The following is a 22240-nucleotide window of genomic DNA, read 5'->3' as shown; positions in this document are numbered from 1 at the left end:
CCATTTTGTAACCGGGACCTGGCCATCCCAGATGGCTACAAAGGGTGGAGTCAGTAGCTAAGGAGCGAAGTTTGTGGCAGCGACTAACAACAATAGCTTCAGTCTTCTTAATATTTGTTTTTGTTCATCCAGTATTGGATCTCAGACAAGCAGCATTACCAATGAGAGGTCCAGAGAGGTGTTGGCGAGGTAGAGCTGGTTTCTGTCAGCATACATGTGGAAACTGACAGGGTTTTCTGATGATCTTTCCATGGGACAGCAAGAAGCGAAATAGGAGGGGGCCAATAATAGATACTTGGGTGACACCAGAAGCAACAGTGTAGGAGCAAGAAAATTCACTGAAGATGATCCTCTGGCTGCAACTGGCGAGATAGCTCAGTGGTTAGCACTGTTGCTTCACAGCGCCAGGGTCCCAGGTTTGATTCCCGCTTGGGTCACTGTCTGTGCGGAGTCTGCGCGTTCTCCGTGTCTGCCTGGGTTTCCACTGGGTGCTCTGGTTTCCTCCCACAAGTCCCGAAAGACGTGCTTGTTAGGTGAATTGGACATTCTGAATTCTCCCTCCATGTACCTGAACAGGGGCTAGGGGCTTTTCACAGCAACTTTATTGCAGTGTTAATGTAAGCCTACTTGTGACAATAATAAAGATTATTAAATAAAGATTATTAGTGAGGGTAGTCCCACTCAGCTGGACAACAAAGGAGAGATACTGGTGGAGGATGGTGTAGTCACCCATGTCAAAGACTGCAGATCGGTAAAGAAGGATGAAGAGGGATCGTTTATCTTTTGTCACAGTATTTTTTTTTTGACCATTCTTATCTCAATTCTTCGTCAGGCTTTGAACAGAAAGGCATTACCAAACCAATGAAGCATTGTAATGGAGATCTGATGAACATATTATATAATTTAATATTGATATTTTCAACATCACCATATTTACAATCAATTCTATTTACAATACAATCACTGCATCAATGGTTAAGCAGTGCAATGAAAGAATGAAAGTTTAAAAACAGCTCAGCAAACAACTGCTTAGGTGTAACATTATCAGAGAGACAATGATAGATTGTATTTGCTGCAAAAGGATGACCATCACTGTTATAAAAGTTATTTGACAAGATTTACGTTCTGGAAATTTAACAGAATCTTTGAGGACAGAAACAAACAATAACATTGAAAAGGGTTGCCAAAACTAATGTTACTGTAATAACAATGAATATAGGAAATTGTACTATATAGTATTTTCCGATAAGTATTACACACTATTAACAAGATTATTTTATATGTACATGATATTAATGAGTGATTCCATACCTATGTATTTTTTACCTCAATATATCAAAAATTGATACATCTCAAAAAAATGTCAGCACCCACAGATGGAAAATACACTTTAAGACAAGGTGACCTACAAAATATATGGGTTTCTGGTCTTTGCCAGATATTTTGTGATGACAAGTGTAAGCAATACTGCTGGATCAGTAGATTATAAAATCAGACAGTACCTATCATTACATTTCACAGAAAAAATGGGAAAGCAAAGACAATTTTATATGAATTGTAAAATATGTAAAAGTAAATTATGAAAAATCAGATAGGAGAAAGACTAACATACCTCACTACAGGCTAACTGGAATATCACATGACATATTTCAAATTTGATTCTTGGACTCAAGGTCGATTACCCTAAAGTCCAATTATTGGTTGCCTGAACCCACCAATCTACATTCAAGATGTGTACAGGTGGAGTATGTGAGGGAAAAGGTTGGCGGAGTTAGGTGGGTGGAACATCTATTCTGGGTAACTTTAGGAGAATAGTATTTTTAACCAGTCATTCTCAAACTCTAGAAAAGAGGGGGCTTTTAAATTAAGTCTCTCAACTACCATTTAAAAAAAGCTCATGTTGGTATTTACATATTATGACTGTATTTTGCAGGTCTTTTGAGGGGTGAAATTCCATAAGGGTTCTCCCACTCATGTGCAATGCATTTGGGGAAAGATCCATGTAGACCTAGAGAAGAAACATTATTGTCTATACAATTTCTCCATAGTTTCCACAGATCATCTGCCGAAATCACGGCAGATGATAGAGAGAAATTCATCCTTAAATACCTTTACAGTAACATGATCAGTTCTTATTCATTCTCCCCATCAATAGAAATTGCCTGTTCAGCTACTGCTTTGAATTGTAGCATTTCACTATTATAAAATAGCCATGGTCAGGAACATTACATTTGCTTTTTAACAGGCTCTGGGTAGTTTCTCTAGGCTGAATCAAAGAAGGCCATGAGACTTTTAGGATCATAATTATCTAAAATCTCCAGCAAAAGAGGAACCTTGGTTTTCACGTTGGTGCCTTTGAATTTGAATTTATCTATGAAGAGGTCAGTTATCATGCCTATTTGAGGAAGAAAAAAAGAGAATTAGTATGAATTCAAAGATGCATTTGGATTTTACTGTTAAAGTACAATGCATTTATTTTGTGGTTTAACAAGTGGAAGTTGAGCAGTCACAGAACGAAATAGCACAAGGAAGCCATTCAATCCTTTGGTTATGTCTATGCTCTTTTGATAAGCAATTTACAACTTATTAATTAATTATTACAGCTTCAAAAGTATAGCCATTACTGTAATGTAGAAAATGCACAAAAAACAGTTTAAGTACAATTTTCAAACATTTGATAATGATGTAGAAAGTTCCTTGAATATGTTGTCACCTCCCAAATCCAAGCTCACCTTTCGTGCAACATAACTGAATCACTCCAATTGGGTTTCTGCCCTGCCAAAGCGTGGAACAGTTCTTATCAAAGTCACAAATGACATCTAATGTGACAGTGACTGCTGCCGTACCCCTTTCTATAACTATAGCCTCCTCAGCCCAATAAGCCTTCAAGATCTCTGCACTCTTCCAATTCTGGCCTCTTGTTATCCAATTTTACCTGCTCCACCACTGATGACAATGTCTCCAGCTGCTTAAGCCCTGGAACTCCTTCCTAAGCCACTCTAGCTCACCGTCCTCCTTTATTATACTTCATATTACCCATCATTCAAGATTTTGTTTTTTGACTGATAATCACCCTCATGATGAATTCAAGGATGTTTTTTTACTATATTAAAAGTACTATAGAAATAAATGTTACTGCTGTTAATTAAATATTTACAAGTACGAAGGATGATCCTCACCAGTGAACATATACCCCACTAATTCTGCCACCTTTAAGAGTAAAGGAAGAGATCATTTAATGGCTAGGTTTGCTACTTTAGGAGCTTTAAGCTTCCCTGACACTGAGAATATTTGCACCGGAACATACGATCCCATTAAGAAAACTTTCAAAGTATAAATAGTGCAAGCCATACTGAAGCTTAAAAAAATGACTGGTTTGAGGGATTGGAGAAACTAAAAGCAATGGAAAACTAAAAGCAATGGAAAAGGTCCCAAGTTGTGCTGTGCAACATGCACTTTGAAGAGACATCCAGACTAATTCCATGTTTTCAACTAGTCATGATATTCCATTTCTCCAGTTAGAGTACTTGCCATACAATCTCTCCAAGTGAGCAGGTTGTTTCTTATACTCTTCCAGCAGACTATCAGCTTCCTCTAGAATGCAACGGTATTCAGGTATTAGAAAATCCACATTTCCTTCATACAGCTGCAGCTCCTGCAAGGAAATGGGTCATCTGATCACACAGATCATTACTTAATTTCAGAGACCCTCAATACTGTACTGTTGCTATTAACATAACAATAACTTGTACTTCTATGATATTTTTAACTGAAGAAAAACAAGCCAAAATAAAAGCATAGTCAGACAAAAATCGGCACTGACCCAAAGAAGAGGATCTCAAGACGGCAACTAAAGGAAATAGATTTTAAGGTTTTAAAGGAGGATCTTAAAGAAGGAGATGCAGGTTGAGATGCAGCAAGTATTAGGAAAATATTCGAGAGATTCAGGGCAGACAACAGAAAGCACAACAACAATGTATATTTAGATAGGCACAGTAGCAATGGTGGGGTGAATGGAGTGCAAGTTACAGAAGAGACCAGAGCTTATGGAGCAATTTACAGAGATAAGGGGCATGATCAAACGGTCTCACTGCGCCCAACCCAGTGGCACGGCGATGCCATCAAATCTCGAGATACCGCTTGCGAGATTTGCGACGTTTGGAGCGCCTTGCGAGATTTAGAGACATTAGGTTCATTTAAACATATTGCCACCCAATTCTCCCAAGGCCCAGGAACGAAGGCCCGCGCCTGGGATATCTCGACATGGCACCGTTTAACACTGGTCCACACAAACATGGACCAGGTGAGTAGTTGGAGCTGTGTATGTGCCACTTCTCCCAGGCTGTTAGAAGCAGCGCCCCAGCATTTTGTGCCCCATTCAAGGGACTCATGGCAACCCTAAACACTGCACTGGTTTACAGAAAATGCACTCAGAAGAGCAACTACACTTGATTACTGAAGGTGGATTGCTGTCCAAATTAGTTTTTCATACAGGGAATTTAGCAGAGCCAGTGATCAATCTTGGAAAGTTAACCAAGCCTAATCCGGCTTTGCAACTCAATTTGTTTTAACAATTTAACTGGTAAAATGGAACAACTTTTACATTTTCAAAAGTTATTTCCCATTAAAAACATTCAATGTAACAGAATTTCTGACAATCCCGACACTATATTTGAAAGGGTTGTTGCAGCACAGTAGTTTTAAATGCACATCTGTTTTGCTTGTGTGCGCGCGTGAGAGAGAGAAAAGTAGGCGAGAGAGTATGTCAGCTCAAGAGATTCACTTATGAATTGATTTACTCAGTTTGTTTGTCACTTTATCTGTGCAACTTACCTTCAAAGCATCAATCAGCTGAACTTTCTTCGCCAAAAGCAACTGATGTTCCAATTTGGGATGAATCAAATTTAGCGTGTAGTTTATGGATTCCTCATTGACATCTTTAAAAAAACACAAATCTCAGGAAAAACAGTTCATAAATAACGGTGTTCAAAGATCTGGAAAAAACGGAATTAAATTGTGGGTTGGTTCTCACCATACGAGATGCTGAGATTGATTTTTCTTTTTGTAGCTTCTTTTGTTAATATATCTTTCAGGATGGAAATAGTAGAGATATTGTCAGATTTAAAAGTTCCTTCACCTTTTCTAAAATCAAATTAAAAGAATATTAATTAAATACTTAGCAAAAGTAAATCTGTTGGAAGGAAACCAAAATAATTAGGAGCAAGGTTGCTATTCTGCAACAAACTGATTCTGATTTAATAAATTAAAATATTTTACATAGCCCAGTTCATTTCCTCCAGGGCTACTTATGGACTAAAGATAATGAAAGCTTAATTTGTCAGAGGTTTGAAACAAAATACAAACACACCATATTCAAATGTAGTTAATTAAGTCTCAATGTCGCTGGCGACAGGAAATGTAATTTAAAAAATTTTTTTTTAGAATACTCAATTAATTTTTTCCAATTAAGGGGCAATTTAGCGTGACCAATCCACCTACCCTGCACATCTTTGGGTTGTGCTGCAAAACCCACACAATCACAGGGAGAATGTGCAAACTCCACACGGGCAGTGACCCAGAGCTGGGATTGAACCTGGGACCTCGGCTCCGTGAAGCAGCAGAGCTAACCACTGTGCTACCGTGCCACCCTAGGAAAAGTAAATAAATTAATCTGCCACATCACTATTCATAACACAGTTTCCATTTGAATGGCCACGAAGGCAGGACGACTGGCCCACAATTTCCTGTACTGGCTGGCGTGCCAACATGCTCCTGCCTACAAACCATCTTGGGATATGCCAGTTTAAGGGGTTGGGGGAATATGATGGAGTTTTTTTTCCTCCAAAGCAATTCACTATATTTATCATTCAATTTACAAAAAATAAAGATGCAAAATGGCAGATTTTGCAAGTGAACAATAACTTGTATTTATTTAGCTCCTTTCATGGAGTATGATATCTGAAAGCACTTCTAAGTATTGTAATCAGGTAAATATGGATGGCAAACCAAGGCGATGACATTTGACAGGGAAACAAAAGTAGGTTTTAAGAAGCACCTTAAAAGGAGAAAGTTGAAGGCAAAATGAGAGAATTCCAGAGTTTTAGTCCTGTGCGGAACTTCTACCAAAGATTCAAAAGTCTCTTGCTTACCTCAGAGACATTGTGATTAGTTTATAAGAAGTGCCAGTGATATTTTGCATTGATCCAAAGTGTCTTTTAATGCAAAAAGTGGCAGCATGAAGTCCTGAGCACGAGACCCCTTCCGGCATGTTGTGTAATGCTAGCTTGTGTTTGTCCTCATTATTTTATAGTTATAGCCTAAGACTGTTCTTAACACATGGTTTATTTTGCACAGGTTGTTTTCAATATTTATAATACACTGTCACATTAGGTTATATAATTGCTGATTGCCTTTTGATCAAGCTACGTTTCAGGAGTTAAATACAGATCATAATGGCTAATAAAAGGATAGCTTTATTAAAAATAATTAAAACAACCAATGTTTAGATTACCATTTAACGAACAAATCAGCAAATGATATCCAGCCAGTGTAGTCATTTCTCTTACTTGTAAGAACATTCCAATTGTGTTTCCAGGAATGTGTTCTGAAAGTAAAATGTGACGCTATCACCCACTGGAACTTTATCTGGTACTTCAGGTAGACAGAAGACAACCCAGGAATGAATTTCTGCAAAGCTGAACTGTCCTGTAAGTGTCAGTGTATTCATTGGCCTGAGATACAGAAAAGAGGGGAGGAAAAAAATCAAAAATAACTACCACAAGAGTTACAATAATATTCCCTCTCTAATTTTCTGCCATTGTCCACTATCTCTTGAAAGTAGTTACAAGGGTATAAGTGTGACATTACACAGTGAATTTCAGCACAGTTCACATGAAAGGTCATTAACCTGAAATGTTAGTTGTCTCTCGCTCTCGGTAGATGGTCAGACACAAGAGCATTTCCAGCGTTTTGTTTATATGTCAGTTCCAGCACATACTGTCCTTACTCACCATATATAATATGCAAACTTTCAAAAGGGCTTAGTGCATAAAATCCCTCAATTTTCCTATCCAAACTGAAAGATACCAAGACAAACTGTAGCATCGAGACTGACAGTGCGATCTACTGACCTCGTTAGGATCTCGCTCAAGCGTGGTGCGGTCGATGAATGCTGGGAGAGGTCTCCCGCGGGTTTCCCGGTAGCCATTGCACCTCGTGGGATCTACCCAAGTCCTGCAAGGCGTCGGAGTCAGAAGCACGGCCAAAAGGGGCGGGACCAAATGGCGCACGCTGAAGTCGGGTTTAAACCGACTTCGGTAAACTTAGCCGGGATCTACCAGTCTCCAGTCTCTTCCCGTACCAGCCTCCCCGAACAGGCGCTGGAATGTGGCGACTAGGGGCTTTTCACAGTAACTTCATTGAAGCCTACTCGTGACAATAAGCGATTTTCATTTTCATTTAAGTGAGGCCGCAGACAGGCACCGTTCAGCACTGGTTCACACAAACGTGGACCAGGCAGAACGGCACCCGGATGGGGTCTCCCAGGTTATCGGGTGGTCAGGGATAGTGCAGGGTGGCCTCTTGGCCCTCCCCCTGGAACATGGGCACCATCACACTGCCCAGCTGGCACCTTGGTACCGCCACCCTGGCACTGCCAAGATGTCTGGGTGGCATTGCCAAGTTGGCAGTAGCACTGCCTGGGTGCCAGTGCAAGGGAGCCCTGTGCCAGGGAGGCACAGCCAAGGCTCAGGGACAGAAGGGAGCCATGCCCATAAAGGAGGGTTGAGCGGGGTATGAAAAGGGGGGGGGGGGGGGGGGGGGGGGGGGAGGTGAAATTGCCCATTGGTGGAGAATGTCTGGGGAACCACACGCTCACTTAGAGATCGAGGCACCCTTTCAAATGGTGGCCGATCTTGGAGTTCAGCTCCCCAGTGCTGAAAAAAATTCGAACTGAGGACTAAACCGGTGAGAAAATTCCCCAGGGCCCAAAAAAGTGATGAAGTGTCACTGGATTGCAGTGGGGATCTCACTGGCAGAGCCGACGAAAAACTCTGAAAAACACACCACAAATTAACTTAGAAACTTAGAATCGCGCCCTGAAGCTCCCGTTCAGATCAGCCACAACATGTTACGGTATTCACCCAGCTTCTCCTTCACGTGTTTAGATAACACAACTTTCCATTCTAGCCCTTTCAATACGTCTTCCTCTGTCCTCAACAGAGGATTCTTCCCCCAACCTGTGGTTTACAGGGTTGACTATTTTGCCTGATCTACATCATGTACTTCTGCTCTCACGCTGTCTCCTTCCTTGCAGAAGCATGATAGGGTTCCCCTGCCCCTCACCTTCAACCCCACCAGCCTCCATATTTAACAGATCATCCTCTGTCATTTATCCTCCCTCCAGCATGATGCCACCACAAAGCACAGGGCAGCTGGTCAAATTCAAATTCAATTAATAAAATCTGGAATTGAAAACTAGTCTCAGTGATCGTCAATCGTTGTAAAAACCCATCTGTTTCAGATATCCTTCAGGAAAGGAAATCTGTCATCGTTGCCTGGTTTGGCCTACATGTGACTCCACACCCACAGCAATGTGGTTCACTCTTTTTTTAAAAAAAAATGTTTATTCAAATTTTCCAACAGTATTTTTAACAAACCCCCCCCCCCCTCCCCATAACAAAAAGAAACACAAACACAACAGTCAAAAATTATACAAAACTTATCCATTGGGTTTCCCCCATATACAGCAACCCCCCATATGACATTCAAAGGTACCCATAGGGAGCCCCCCCCCCAACCACCTGAATTCCCCCTCCCCCGAAAGAGACTCCCCCCCCACCCTTGGGTTGCTGCTGCTGCTGACCTCCTAATGCTCCACGAGATAGTCTAGGAACGGTTGCCACCGCCTGAAGAACCCCTGCACAGACCCTCGTAAAGCAAACTTTATCCTCTCCAGCGTAATGAACCCTGCCATGTCATTTATCCAGGCTTCCACCCCGGGGGGCTTCGCATCCTTCCATAATAACAAGATCCACCGCCGGGCTGCCAGGGAAGCAAAGGCCAGGATACCGGCCTCTTTCGCCTCCTGCACTCCCGGCTCGTCCATTACCCCAAATAGTGCCAACCCCCAACTCGGCTTGACCTGGACTTTCACCACCTTGGACATAGTCCTCGCGAAACCCCTCCAAAACCCATCCAGTGCCGGGCACGACCAGATTCGCCGGGCTTCCCGAGCACCTCCCACATCTGTCCTCCACCCCAAAGAACCTACTCAACCTCGCCCCTGTCATATGCGCTCTGTGAGTAACCTTGAATTGTATTAGGCTGAGCCTGGCGCAAGAGGAGGAAGAATTAACCCTATTCAGGGCATCAGCCCACAGACCCTCATCTATCTCCTCCCCAAGCTCCTCCTCCCACTTGCCCTTTAACTCCTCTACCGAGGCCTCCTCCTCTTTCAGCTCCTGGTAGAGCGCCAAAACCTTGCCTTCTCCAACCCATACACCCAAAATCACCCTGTCCTGAATCCCCTGTGCCGGGAGCAGCGGGGATTCCCTCATCTGCTGCCTCACAAACGCCCTCACTTGCATATACCTGAAAGCATTTCCCGGGGGTAACCCAAACTTCTCCTCTAGCGCCCCTAGGCTCGCAAACGTCCCATCTATAAACATGTCCCCATTCTTCTAATCCCGGACCGATGCCAGCCCCCATCCATCCTTCCGGGACGAACCGATGGTTCTCCCGAATCGGGGACCAAACCGAGGCTCCCACCTTGCCCCTGTGTCGTCTCCACTGCCCCCAGATCTTCAACGTCGCCGCCACCACCGTACTCGTGGTGTACCTTGTCGGCGGGAGCAGCAGCAGTGCCGTCGCCAGCGCCCTCAGGCTCGTGCCCACACAGGACGCCATCTCCAACCTCTTCCACGCCGCCCCCTCTCCCTCCATTGCCCACTTACGGATCATTGCCACATTGGCAGCCCAATAATAGCACAAATTCGTCAGCGCCAGCCCTCCCTGTCCCTACTTCGCTCCAGAAACACCATCTTTACCCTCGGGGTCTTATTTGCCCACACGAAACCCATGATGCTCCTACCTACCCGTTTGAAAAAGGCCTTGGGAATCATAATGGGAAGGCACTGGAACACAAAGAGAAACCTCGGGAGGACCATCATTTTAACCGACTGCACACTGCCCGCTAGCGAGAGTGGCAGCACATCCCATCTTTTGAAATCCTCCTCCATCTGCTCCACCAACCGTGTCAAATTGAGCTTGTGCAGGGCCCCCCAACTCCCAGCCACTTGGATCCCGAAGTACCGAAAGCTCCTTTCCGCCCTCTTCAACGGTAGGTCGTCTATCCCCTTTCCCTGGTCCCCTGGATGCACCACAAAGAGCTCACTTTTCCCTACATTGAGCTTATACCCTGAGAAGTCCCCAAACTCCCTTAGGATCCGCATGACCTCCACCATCCCCTCCACTGGATCTGCCACATACAGCAACAGGTCGTCCGCATTCAGCGACACCCGATGTTCCTCTCCCCCTCGGACCAATCCCCTCCATTTCCTGGACTCCCTTAATGCCATGGCCAGAGACTCAATTGCCAATGCAAACAACAAGGGGGACGGGGCACCCCTGCCTCGTCCCTCGGTACAGCCGAAAGTACTCCAACCTCCGCCGATTCGTAGCCACACTCGCCACCGGGGCTCTATATAGCAACCTGATCCAGCTGATGAACCCCTCCCCGAACCCAAACCTCCGCAGCACTTCCCAAAGATACTCCCACTCCACCCGGTCGAAGGCCTTCTTCACATCCATAGCTGCCACTACCTCCGCTTCTCCCTCCACCGAGGGCATCTTGATCACATTGAGGAGCCTCCGCACATTAGTGTTTAGCTGCCTGCCCTTTACAAATCCCGTCTGGTCCTCATGAATCACCCCCGGGACACAGTCCTCAATTCTCGTAGCCAGCACTTTTGCCAGCAACTTAGCATCCACATTGAGGAGCGAGATCGGTCTATACGACCCACATTGCAGTGGGCCCTTGTCCCGCTTCAGGATCAGAGAGATCAGCGCCCCGGACATTGTCGGGGGCAAGGTCCCCACCTCCCTTGCCTTATTGAAAGTCCTCACTAACAACGGGCCTAGCAGGTCCACGTATTTCCTGTAAAACTCGACAGGGAACCCATCTGGCCCCAGGGCCTTCCCCGCCTGCATGCTCTCCAATCCTTTAACCAGCTCCTCCAGCCCAATTGGCGCCCCTAAACCAGCCACCTCCTGCTCCTCCACCCTCGGGAACCTCAGCTGATCCAAAAATCGTCGCATACCCTCTTCCCTCGCTGGGGGCTCAGATCTGTACAGATCCCCATAGAAGTCCCTAAATACCTCATTTATTCTCACCGCACTCCACACTGTATTCCCCCCGCTATCCTTAACTCCACCTATCTCCCTCGCTGCCTCCCTCTTACGAAGCTGGTGTGCCAGCATCCAACTCGCCTTCTCCCCATACTCATACGTCGCCCCCTGTGCTTTCCTCCACTGTGCCTCTGCTTTCCCTGTGGTCAACAGGTCGAACTCCGTCTGGAGGTTCCGCCGCTCCCTGAGTAGTCCCTCCTCGGGGGCCTCTGCACATCTCCTGCCCACCCTTAAGATCTCCCCCACCAACCTCTCCCTCTCCCTGCCCTCTCTCTTCTCCCTGTGGGCCCTGATGGAGATTAGCTCTCCCTTGACCACCGCCTCCAGCACCTCCCAGACTACCCCCACCTGCACCTCTGTTGTCGTTGACCTCCAAATATATTTCAATGCACCCCCGCACCCACCCGCACACCTCCTCATCCGCCAATAATCTCACATCAAGATGCCACAGCGGGCGCTGGTCCCTCTCCTCGCCTAACTCCAGCTCCACCCAGTGCGGGGCATGGTCTGAGATGGCTATGGCCGAATACTCCGTTCCCTGCACTTTCGGGATTAGCGCCCTACTCAAAATAAAGAAATCTATCCGGGAGTAGGCTCTGTGGACGTGGGAAAAGAATGAAAATTCCCTGGCCAGGGGCCTGACAAACCTCCATGGATCCACTCCCCCCATCTGGTCCATAAACCCCCTAAGCACCTTGGCCGCAGCCGGCCTCTTACCCGTCTTGGACCTAGAGCGATCCAGTGCTGGGTCCATCACCGTGTTGAAATCACCCCCCATTATCAAGCTTTCTACCTCCAGGTCCGGAATCCGACCCAGCATGTTTCATAAATCCGGCATCATCCCAGTTCGGGGCATATACATTTACCAGTACCACCCGCACCCCTTGCAACCTATCGCTCACCATCACATATCGACCCCCATTATCCACTACAATATTCATTGCCTCAAACGACACCCGCTTCCCCACCAGTATTGCAACCCCTCAGTTCTTCGCATCCAGCCCTGAATGGAATACCTGTCCGATCCATCCCTTTCTCAGCCTACGGATCTGCCTATTGATCTGCCACATTCATATGTGTCTCCTGGAGCATAACCACGTCTGCCTTCAGTCCCTTTAAGTGCGCGAACACCCGGGCCCTCTTGACCGGCCCGTTCAGGCCCCTCACATTCCAAGTTATCAGCAGGATTGGGGGGCTACTCACCACCACCACCCCCCTGCCGACTAGCCACCTCCTTTTCTTGGCCAGCCACGTGCCCGCGCCTCCCGCACCCTCCAGTCCCCCAGACGGCGGACCCCCGCCCCGACCACCTCTCCTACTTCCAGCTCCCCTTTGGCCAATGCAGCAGCAACCCTATTACCCCCCCCTCTCCCCCCGCTAGATCCACATCTAGCCCTTTTGCTCCCCCATAACACTCCCGTAAGTCAGCTGACCCCGGCCTCTCCCGCCATTCCATCGACCCCCCCCCCCCCCCAGTGTGAGAATCCCCCCTCCCTGGCAGTCAGTGTGTGGTCCTCTCCAGCACCGCCCATCCCCCCCCCGGCCCCCACCCCCGTCCTTCCCTAACGCGGGAAAAAGCCCGCGCTTTCCTGAGCCGGCCCCACCCCCTCTGGCGCAGCTCCTTTTGCGGCCTTACCCCAATTCCCCATCCTCGGGCCTCCACTCTCCCTCTTCCTTCGTGGGGATCTGCCCCTCCAACACCGACGCCCACACTCTCCCCATCAAATCCCTTTGCCCATCCCCATCCAGCACCCAAACCAAAGGAACATTCCCTAAACGTAATAAACACCATATACACAGTAAACATCCCCCCCACAACAAACCCTCAATTTGAGTCCAACTTTCCAGTCCGTATAAAGCTCCATGCCTCATCAGGCGTTTCGAAATAGTGGTGCCGATCCTGGAACGTGACCCACAATCGCGCTGGCTGCAGCATACCGAACTTCACCCCCTTCCGATGGAGCACCGCCTTAGCCCGATTGAAACCAGCTCTCTTCTTAGCCACCTCTGCACTCCAGTCCTGGTAGATTCGGATCTCCGTGTTCTCCCACCTGCTGCTCCGCTCTTTCTTGGCCCATCTCAGGACACACTCTCTGTCCATAAAGCGGTGAAACCTCACCACTACAGCCTTTGGCGGATCGTTGGTCTTGGTTCTCCTTGCTAGGACCCGGTGAGCCCCAGGGGCCTCGGGAATTTAGCTCCAGGGGCCTCGGGAAGGCTCCCGCGCCCATCGGCGAATTGAGCATCGTGCTCACATATGCCCCAGCATTGGGCCCCTCCACTCCTTCGGGGAGACCCAGAATCCGAAGATTTGTCCTCCTCGACCTATTCTCCAGGTCCTCAAATCTTTCCGCCCACCTCTTGTGCAGCGCCTCGTGCGCCTCCACCTTCACCGCCAGGCCCAAGATCTTGTCCTCGTTCTCCGAGGCTTTTTGCCGCACCTCCCAGATCACCGCCCCTTGGGTCTTCTGGGTCTCCACAAGCTTTTCAATCGCCGCCTTCATTGGCGCCAGCATTTCGGTTTTCAGCTCCTCAAAGCAGCGTTTAAGAAACCCCTGCTGCTCCTGCGATCACTGCGCCCATGCTGCTTGGTCTCCACCCGCCGCCATCTTGTTTTTTCTCCCTCTCACTTTTCGCTGCTCCAAGATCACTTTTTTCACCGCTCCACTCCTGGTCCAATCCATATAATGTCGGGGGGACCTTGCTGTCACCTTCCCACACTGGAAGCCGTCGAACAATTGCCGTTGGGGACGCTAGAGAGCCCAAAAGTCCGTTCCCGGCGGGAGCTGCCGAACGTGCGACCTACCTAGGCATGGCCGCAACCGAAAGTGATGTGGTTCACTCTTAACTGCGCTCTAAAATGGCTTAACAAGTTACTCACTTCAAGGGAAATTAGGAATGGGCAACAAATACTGGCCTTACCAGCAACATCCACATCCCATGAAAGAATAAAAAGGCATGTTGACAATCCTGAAAGTTCATGTCAGAGTGCAATTGAGTATCTTGCCCAAGCAATCAGTCTTCATGTGTGTGAGCACATCTTGAACATTGAAGTAATCAGAGCAAGCCTGATTCTATTCTCATTTAATGATCAAACACAGTTACATATTCTGATGGGAGTCACTTAACAGTGATCAATGGAGACTTCCGGGTGTGGCGATGACCAGCTAAGTCGCACGTTTCGGCAGCTCCCGGTGGAACGGACTTTTGGGCTCTTAATCGGAGCCCCAACGGCAATTTTAACGGCTAAAAACACTGTGCGGTAAACCAGAAGGGAATTCCCCCTGGACACAGATGGAAAAAGGAGAGGAAAGTGGCCGGATTGCGGAGGATCCTCTAGAGCAGCGGCAAGGAAAGCAAGCACAAAGCAAGATGGCGTCGGAAGGTGGCCGCCTAGTATGGGGTCCTGACCAACAAGAGTTCCTGCGGCGCTGTGTGGAAGAACTTAAAAAGGAGATGAAGAAGGAGCTGCTGGCCCCAATATTACAGGCGATTGAAGGGCTAAAGGAGGAACAAAAGACCCAGGAGCAGGAGCTTCGGGTCGTGAAGGCAAAGGCCGCTGAAAATGAAGACGAAATACAGGGCCTAGGGTGAAGACAGAGATGCACGAGGCACAACACAAAAGGTGTGTGGAAAGGCTGGCGGTGTTGGAGAATAATGCGAGGAGGAAGAATTTAAGGATTCTTGGTCTTCCCAAAGGTGCGGAGGGGGCGGACGTCGGGGCATATGTGAGCACGATGCTTCACTCGTTAATGGGATCGGAGGCCCCGACGGGCCCATTGGAGGTGGAGGGAGCTTATCGAGTTATGACGCGAAGACCGAGGGCTGGAGAAATACCTTGAGCCATAGTGGTGTGATTTCTCCGATATAATGACAGAGAGATGGTCCTCAGATGGGCGAAGAAAACCCGGAACAGTAGGTGGGAGAACGCGGTGATCCGCGTATATCAAGATTGGAGTGCGGAGGTGGCGAGAAGGAGGGCGAGTTTTAATCGGGCCAAGGCGGTGCTTCACAAAAGGAAGGTCAAATTTGGAATGCTGCAACCGGCAAGACTGTGGGTCACACACCAAGGGAAGCACCACTACTTTGAGATGGCAGAAGAGGCGTGGACATTTATTGTGGAGGAGCAGCTGGAATAGGCGGGCCAGAAAAAGAACGTTTGGGACAAAGTGGTGGTGTAATTACGTGGGGTGAAGGGGGGGAAAAAGGGGGCAGGGATGATCTCTCAAGTTGTTAATCTTGCGACCCGGTAACTTTTCTCTCTTCCCCATGTCGTGGGGGAGGGGGGGGGGGGAAGGATGAGGAATTGTGGGCGCCGGCCATTAGGGGTGGGGCCAAGTGGGAAACGCGGGCTTTGTTCCCGTGCTATGGTAATCATGGCGGGAACAGGGAAGCAGGAAGGAGGGGGCCTCGCACAGTGGGGACCGAGGTCACGGGGGGAAGCCGAGGTCAGCCAGAGTTTGCTGACTTCTGGGAGCAACATGGGGGGTGCAATTACGCTAGAAGAGGATCTAGCGGGGGGGGGGTTAACTGGGTTGCTGCTGCTGGGGAGAAGGGGGAGCTGGTACGGGGTGGGGCGGTCGAGGCGGGAGGGCGCCGTCGGGGGGAGATACGGCTACGTGGGAACCGGGTGAGGAGCTGGATTAAAAAAGGGGATGGCCAGTCGACAAGGGGGGGGGGGTAAAGAGCCCCCCAACCCAGCTGATCACGTGGAATGTGAGAGGGCTGAACGGGCCGATTAAAAGGGCACGGGTACTCGCACACCTAAAGAAATTAAAGGCAGATGTGGTTATGTTGCAGGAGACGCATTTGAAACTGATAGACCAGGTCAGACTACACAAAGGATGGGTGGGGCAGGTGTTTCATTCGGGGTTAGACGCAAAGAACAGGGGGGTGGCTATATTAGTGGGGAAACGGGTACTGTTTGAGGCAAAGACCATAGTGGCGGATAGCGGGGGTAGATACGTGATGGTGAGTGGCAGATTGCAAGGGGAGGCGGTGGCTCTAGTGAACGTATATGCCCCGAACTGGGATGATGCCAATTTTATGAGGCGAATGTTGGGACGTATCCCGGACCTAGAGGCGGGAAAGTTGGTAATGGGGGGAGACTTTAATACGGTGCTGGACCCAGGGCTGGACAGATCGCGGTCCAGGACCGGGAGGAGGCCAGATGCAGCTAGGGTGCTCAAGGACTTTATGGAGCAGATGGGAGGAGTAGACCCCTGGAGATTTAGCAGGCCTAGGAGTAAGGAGTTCTCGTTTTTCTCCTATGTCCATAAAGTATATTCACGGATAGACTTTTTTGTTTTGGGAAGGGCGCTGATCCCGAAGGTGACAGGGACGGAGTACACGGCTATAGCTATCTCGGACCACGCTCCACATTGGGTGGACCTGGAGATAGGGGAGGAAAAAGAACAGCACCTGCCCTGGGGAATGGACATGGGACTATTGGCAGATGAGGGGGTATGTTTAAGGGTGAGGGGGTGTATTGAAAGGTACTTGGAGCTTAATGACAATGGGGAGGTTCAGGTGGGAGTGGTCTGGGAGGCGTTGAAGGCAGTGGTTAGAGGGGAGCTGATATCTATTAGGGCACATAAAGGAAAGCAGGAGGGTAGGGAAAGGGAGCGGTTGCTGAAAGAACTTTTGAGGGTGGACAGACAATATGCGGAGGCACCGGAGGTGGGACTGTACAGGGAAAGGCAAAGGCTACATGTAGAATTTGACTTGTTGACTACGGGTAATGCAGAGGCACAATGGAGGAAGGCACAAGGTCTACAGTATGAATATGGGGAGAAGGCGAAACGGTTGCTGGCCCACCAACTGAGGAAGAGGGGTGCAGCGAGGGAGATAGGGGGGGTGAGAGACAAGGAGGGAGAGATGGAGCGGGGAGCGGAGAGAGTGAATGGGGTGTTCAAGGTATTCTATGAAAGATTATATAAAGCTCAGCCCCCGGAAGGGAAGGAGAGAATGATGTGCTTTCTGAATCAGCTGGAATTCCCTAAGGTGGAGGAGCAGGAGAGGGCGGGACTGGGAGCACAGATTGAGATGGAGGAGGTAGTGAAAGGTATTGGGAGCATGCAGGCGGGGAAGGCCCCGGGACCAGACGGATTCCCGGTGGAATTTTATAGGAAGTATATGGACTTGCTGGCCCCGCTTCTGACGAGAACCTTTAATGAGGCTAGGGAAAGGGGCCAGTTGCCCCCGACTATGTCAGAGGCAAAGATATCGCTCCTCCTAAAGAAGGAAAAAGACCCGCTGCAATGCGGGTCCTATAGGCCCATTTCTCTTTTAAATGTAGATGCTAAGATTCTGGCCAAGGTAATGGCGACGAGGATAGAGGACTGTGTCCCGGGGGTGGTACATGAGGACCAAACTGGGTTTGTGAAGGGGAGACAGCTGAACACGAACATACGGAGGTTGCTAGGGGTAATGATGATGCCCCCGCCAGAGGGGGAAGCGGAGATAGTGGTGGCGATGGATGCCGAGAAAGCATTTGATAGAGTGGAGTGGGATTATCTGTGGGAGGTGCTGAGGAGATTTGGCTTCGGAGATGGATATATCGGATGGGTACAGTTGCTGTATAGGGTACCGATGGCGAGTGTGGTTACGAATGGACGGGGGTCTGATTATTTCCGGCTTTACAGAGGGACGAGGCAGGGGTGTCCCCTGTCCCCGTTATTGTTTGCACTGGCGATTGAGCCCCTGGCCATGGCACTGAGGGGTTCCAGGAAGTGGAGGGGAGTGTTTAGGGGAGGAGAAGAACACCGGGTATCTCTGTATGCGGATGATTTGTTGTTGTATGTGGCGGACCCGGTGGAGGGGATGCCAGAGATAATGCGGATACTTGGGGAGTTTGGGGATTTTTCGGGGTATAAATTGAAAATGGGGAAAAGTGAGTTGTTTGTGGTGCATCCGGGGGAGCAGAGCAGGGAAATAGAGGATTTACCGCTGAGGAAGGTAACAAGAGACTTCCGATACTTGGGGATTCAGATAGCCAAGAATTGGGGAACCTTGCACCGGCTTAATTTAACACGATTGGTGGAACAGATGGAGGAGGACTTCAAGAGATGGGACATGGTGTCCCTGTCACTGGCGGGTAGGGTGCAGGCGGTTAAAATGGTGGTTCTCCCGAGATTCCCCTTTGTGTTTCAGTGCCTCCCGGTGATGGTCACGAAGGCTTTTTTTAAGAGAATTGAGAAAAGCATTATGAGTTTTGTGTGGGCCGGGAAGACCCCGAGAGTGAGGAGGGGGTTCTTGCAGCGTAGTAGGGATAGGGGGGGGTTGGCACTACCGAGCCTAAATGATTATTACTGGGCCGCCAATATTTCAATGGTGTGTAAGTGGATGGGAGAAGGGGAGGGAGCGGCGTGGAAGAGATTGGAGAGGGAGTCCTGCAAGGGGACCAGCTTACAAGCAATGGTGACGGCACCATTGCCGTTCTCACCGAAGAAATCCACTACAAGCCCGGTGGTGGTGGCAACATTAAAAATTTGGGGGCAGTGGAGACGGCATGGGGGAAGGACGGGAGCCTCGGTGCGGTCCCCGATAAGAAATAACCATAGGTTTGTTCCGGGGAGAATGGATGGGGGATTTGGAGCATGGCAAAGAGCTGGGGTAGTACAATTGAGAGATCTCTTCGTAGATGGGACTTTTGCGAGTCTGGGAGCGCTGACGGAAAAATATGGGTTGCCCCAAGGGAATGCATTTCGGTATATGCAACTGAGGGCTTTTGCAAGGCAACAGGTGAGGGAATTCCCGCAGCTCCTGACGCAGGAGGTGCAGGATAGAGTGATCTCAGAGACATGGGTGGGGGATGGTAGGGTGTCGGACATATACAGGGAAATGAGGGACGAGGGGGAGATCATGGTAGATGAGCTGAAAGAGAAATGGGAAGAAAAGCTGGGGGAGGAGATTGAGGAGGGGCTGTGGGCTGATGCCCTACGTAGGGTAAACTCGTCGTCCTCGTGTGCCAGGCTAAGCCTGATACAATTCAAGGTTCTACACAGGGCGCATATGACTGGAGCACGGCTCAGTAAATTTTTCGGGGTAGAGGATAGGATGTGGGAGATGCTCGAGAAGCCCAGTGAATCACACCCACATGTTCTGGTCATGTCCGGCATTACAGGGGTTCTGGGTGGGGGTGGCGAAGGTGCTTTCGAAGGTGGTGGGGGTCCGGGTCGAGCCAAGCTGGGGGTTGGCTATATTCGGGGTTGCAGAAGAGCCGGGAGTGCAGGAGGCGAGAGAGGCGGATGTTTTGGCCTTTGCGTCCCTAGTAGCCCGGCGCAGGATATTGCTTATGTGGAAGGAAGCCAAACCCCCGGGCGTGGAGACCTGGATAAACGACATGGCAGGGTTTATAAAGTTAGAACGAATCAAGTTCGTATTAAGGGGTTCGGCTCAAGGGTTCACCAGGCGGTGGCAACCGTTCGTCAACTACCTCACAGAACGATAGAGGGAATGAAAAAGAAAGAAAGACAACAGCAGCAACCGAGAGGGGGGGAGCGGGGGGGAGATTCGGGCGGGCTCTTAGGGATGTCATTGTATATGTATAGACATTTGTTATAGGTAATGTATATTGGAATGTTGGATTGTATCTTTGGAGAGTAACTATTTTTGACAAGGCAGTTGCCATTTAGTTTTGTTTTTGTTTCTGTTTATATATTATTTATTTACTTGTTTAAAACTGGCCACTGTTATTTATATTGCTTTATTTTTGTTTAAAAGAAAAACTATGTACTGTTATGTTTGGCCAAAAAATCTTGAATAAAATATATTTTTTTTAAAAAAGTGATCAATGGCAGGAGTATTTTTTCTCCCTCCCTAGCTAATAGCACGGAGGTTAATTTTATCATCCTTAATATCACTGAATATCAAACCAGAGACCCTCCTGGTCTAAACAGTTCATCTGCACCATTGGCAGCACAAATTTAAGTGAGCCATTAGTGTTAAATTAACTGACTTTCTACTTAACAGTAAATGATGACAAGGTTCATAGAATCATGTTATAAATCCTCCCTCCAGACCAATGTTTTTCAAAGTGGGGGTCGCGACCCACGGGTGATGATGTAAAATGGGTCGCCAAATGGTCTCCAGAAATGATCCTTGAGGATCGCCTGACCTTTTTTCCTATTTTATCCCTGGGTGAATTCTGGCTACAGTGCAGTGTTTGGCCACATGAGACTGATGTACAGGCCGGTGCCGTGGTTTTCTGCCTCCCTGGGTCACTCTTATAGTCACCGACACAGCCTCGAGCAGCCACTCCTGTTTCTGCAATAGCTGATCATCCAGGTTAGTCAACACCTGCACCTACAACTGAAGAGTTTAAAAGGAAAAAAACCAAATATCTTTAAAACTTATTTCCTGCAGATACTCCTTCTGCACAACATTAGTTTCCAGCAATACTTCGCGATCTTTTTTTTGCCCAGGCCTGCACCCCCCACCCAAAACCAAGTGACTGACGACTGGAATATGGATCCACAAGTACCCCGGACAGTAACTCATAGCCGGAGTACTCCCTTATACAGGATCTAGCAGATAAATCCTGTGGGGATTTCCCCATCTTTCAATTGGTCCATTGTCACAAAGCTGATTTATGTCTGCCCCATTCTGAACTTGGCTCTGCGGTGATGGATGTGGGTTTGGCAACTCCATGGGCGGGTTTCTCTGTCCCGCCGCGCCAGATTTCTGGTTCAGCACGTTGTCAGGATGCTCCGTTTCATCGGCCGGTCAATGGAGTTTCCCAGTGTGAGGCTGCCCCACGCCGTCGGGAAACCCCCAGGCTGCCGGCAAAATAGAGCATCCCGACGGCGGAGAATTCAGACCCATATATCCCATTCAGGGGAGAAATGCATCTGTTTAAGTACAGCTCATAGGAAGCAGAGAGTCAATGATCACTCAAAGAGACCGACTTCAGGGTTAATGTTCTGAATCGGATGCATGTTTAATGTCTGCCACTGTTACCATTGTCAATTAATCTTGAATTTCTGTTACCATTAACGTTGTCAGTGTTGGTTCAATTTTTGCGACAGTTAATCTTGTTGATGTCCATTAAATTCCAGTTACTCTTAACCTTGTCAATCAGATCTATGTTTAAAATTGTGCTGTGCGTGCATAAGGGGTTGGTGTATACTTAAAATGGAGAGCCACTCTCCGCTCACTTTCTGAGATCAGTCGCTCTCTCAGTGAGACTGACTTTGCGATCAATGCTGAGTCTCCTTCCTTCCCCATCAGCCTAAAATCCAGGTGTTTCCAAGAATTTCCTCATTCCCCCTTCAAACACCTCAGGAGTCTGCGATCAAAGGTCTCGCACACTGATCTGTGCTGAGATTTTTATTACAAGTTATTTAGATCCCAAATAACAACAAAAAATAGAAAATATATTTTAATTTACAATTTTTTACATTTAATAATACAGAAATGGCAACAATGAACATGGGGCGGGATTCTCCGAAATGGAGGCAGAGTGTTCACGCCATCGTGAACGTCGTCGAGGTTCACGACGGCGCGAAACGGCCCCTATCCCGACCGATTCAGGGCCCGATAATGGGCTAGGAGCGGCGCCGCGTCATTTACGCGCGCCCAGGCCTTGGCGCCGCGTAAAGGCGGCACCGCATCCATGACGCGGCCGCGCCGCATAACTGGCGGCACTCGCGCATGCGCGGGTTGGCCGGCGGAAACCCAGCGCCACAACGTGGTTGCCCGTCCTCTCCGAGTCCGCCCCGCAAGAAGATGTATGACGGATCTTGCGGGGCTGCGGAAGAAAGGAGGTCCTCCTTCAGAGAGGCTGGCCCGACGATCGGTGGGCACCGATCGCGGGCCAGACCCCATTTGAGGC

The 22240-nt window shown here is 48.6% G+C and overlaps 1 protein-coding gene across 3 annotated transcripts in view; it reads right to left on the bottom strand.

The window, feature by feature from the left end:
* Positions 1 to 886: 886 nt before the first annotated feature.
* bbs7 (Bardet-Biedl syndrome 7) overlaps positions 887 to 22240 on the bottom strand; it is an 89412-nt gene continuing 68058 nt past the window's right edge. For 2 of the 3 annotated variants that reach the window (XM_072495723.1, XM_072495725.1), the window contains exons 15-19: positions 6567 to 6731; positions 5033 to 5142; positions 4834 to 4937; positions 3532 to 3655; positions 887 to 2395 (exon numbers count right to left, since the gene is read on the bottom strand). In XM_072495723.1, coding sequence (XP_072351824.1) covers positions 2262 to 2395; positions 3532 to 3655; positions 4834 to 4937; positions 5033 to 5142; positions 6567 to 6731 — 637 coding nt within the window. In that variant the 3' untranslated portion in view covers positions 887 to 2261. The remainder of the gene's footprint in view (positions 2396 to 3531; positions 3656 to 4833; positions 4938 to 5032; positions 5143 to 6566; positions 6732 to 22240) is intronic. The other variant, XM_072495726.1, reaches the window with a different exon arrangement.

The sequence above is a fragment of the Scyliorhinus torazame genome, chromosome 3 (genome assembly GCF_047496885.1).
Source record: "Scyliorhinus torazame isolate Kashiwa2021f chromosome 3, sScyTor2.1, whole genome shotgun sequence".
NCBI classification, from domain to species: domain Eukaryota; kingdom Metazoa; phylum Chordata; class Chondrichthyes; order Carcharhiniformes; family Scyliorhinidae; genus Scyliorhinus; species Scyliorhinus torazame.
The sequence above is the reverse complement of the archived record's forward strand: the minus strand, read 5'-3'. Positions and strand labels throughout refer to the sequence as shown.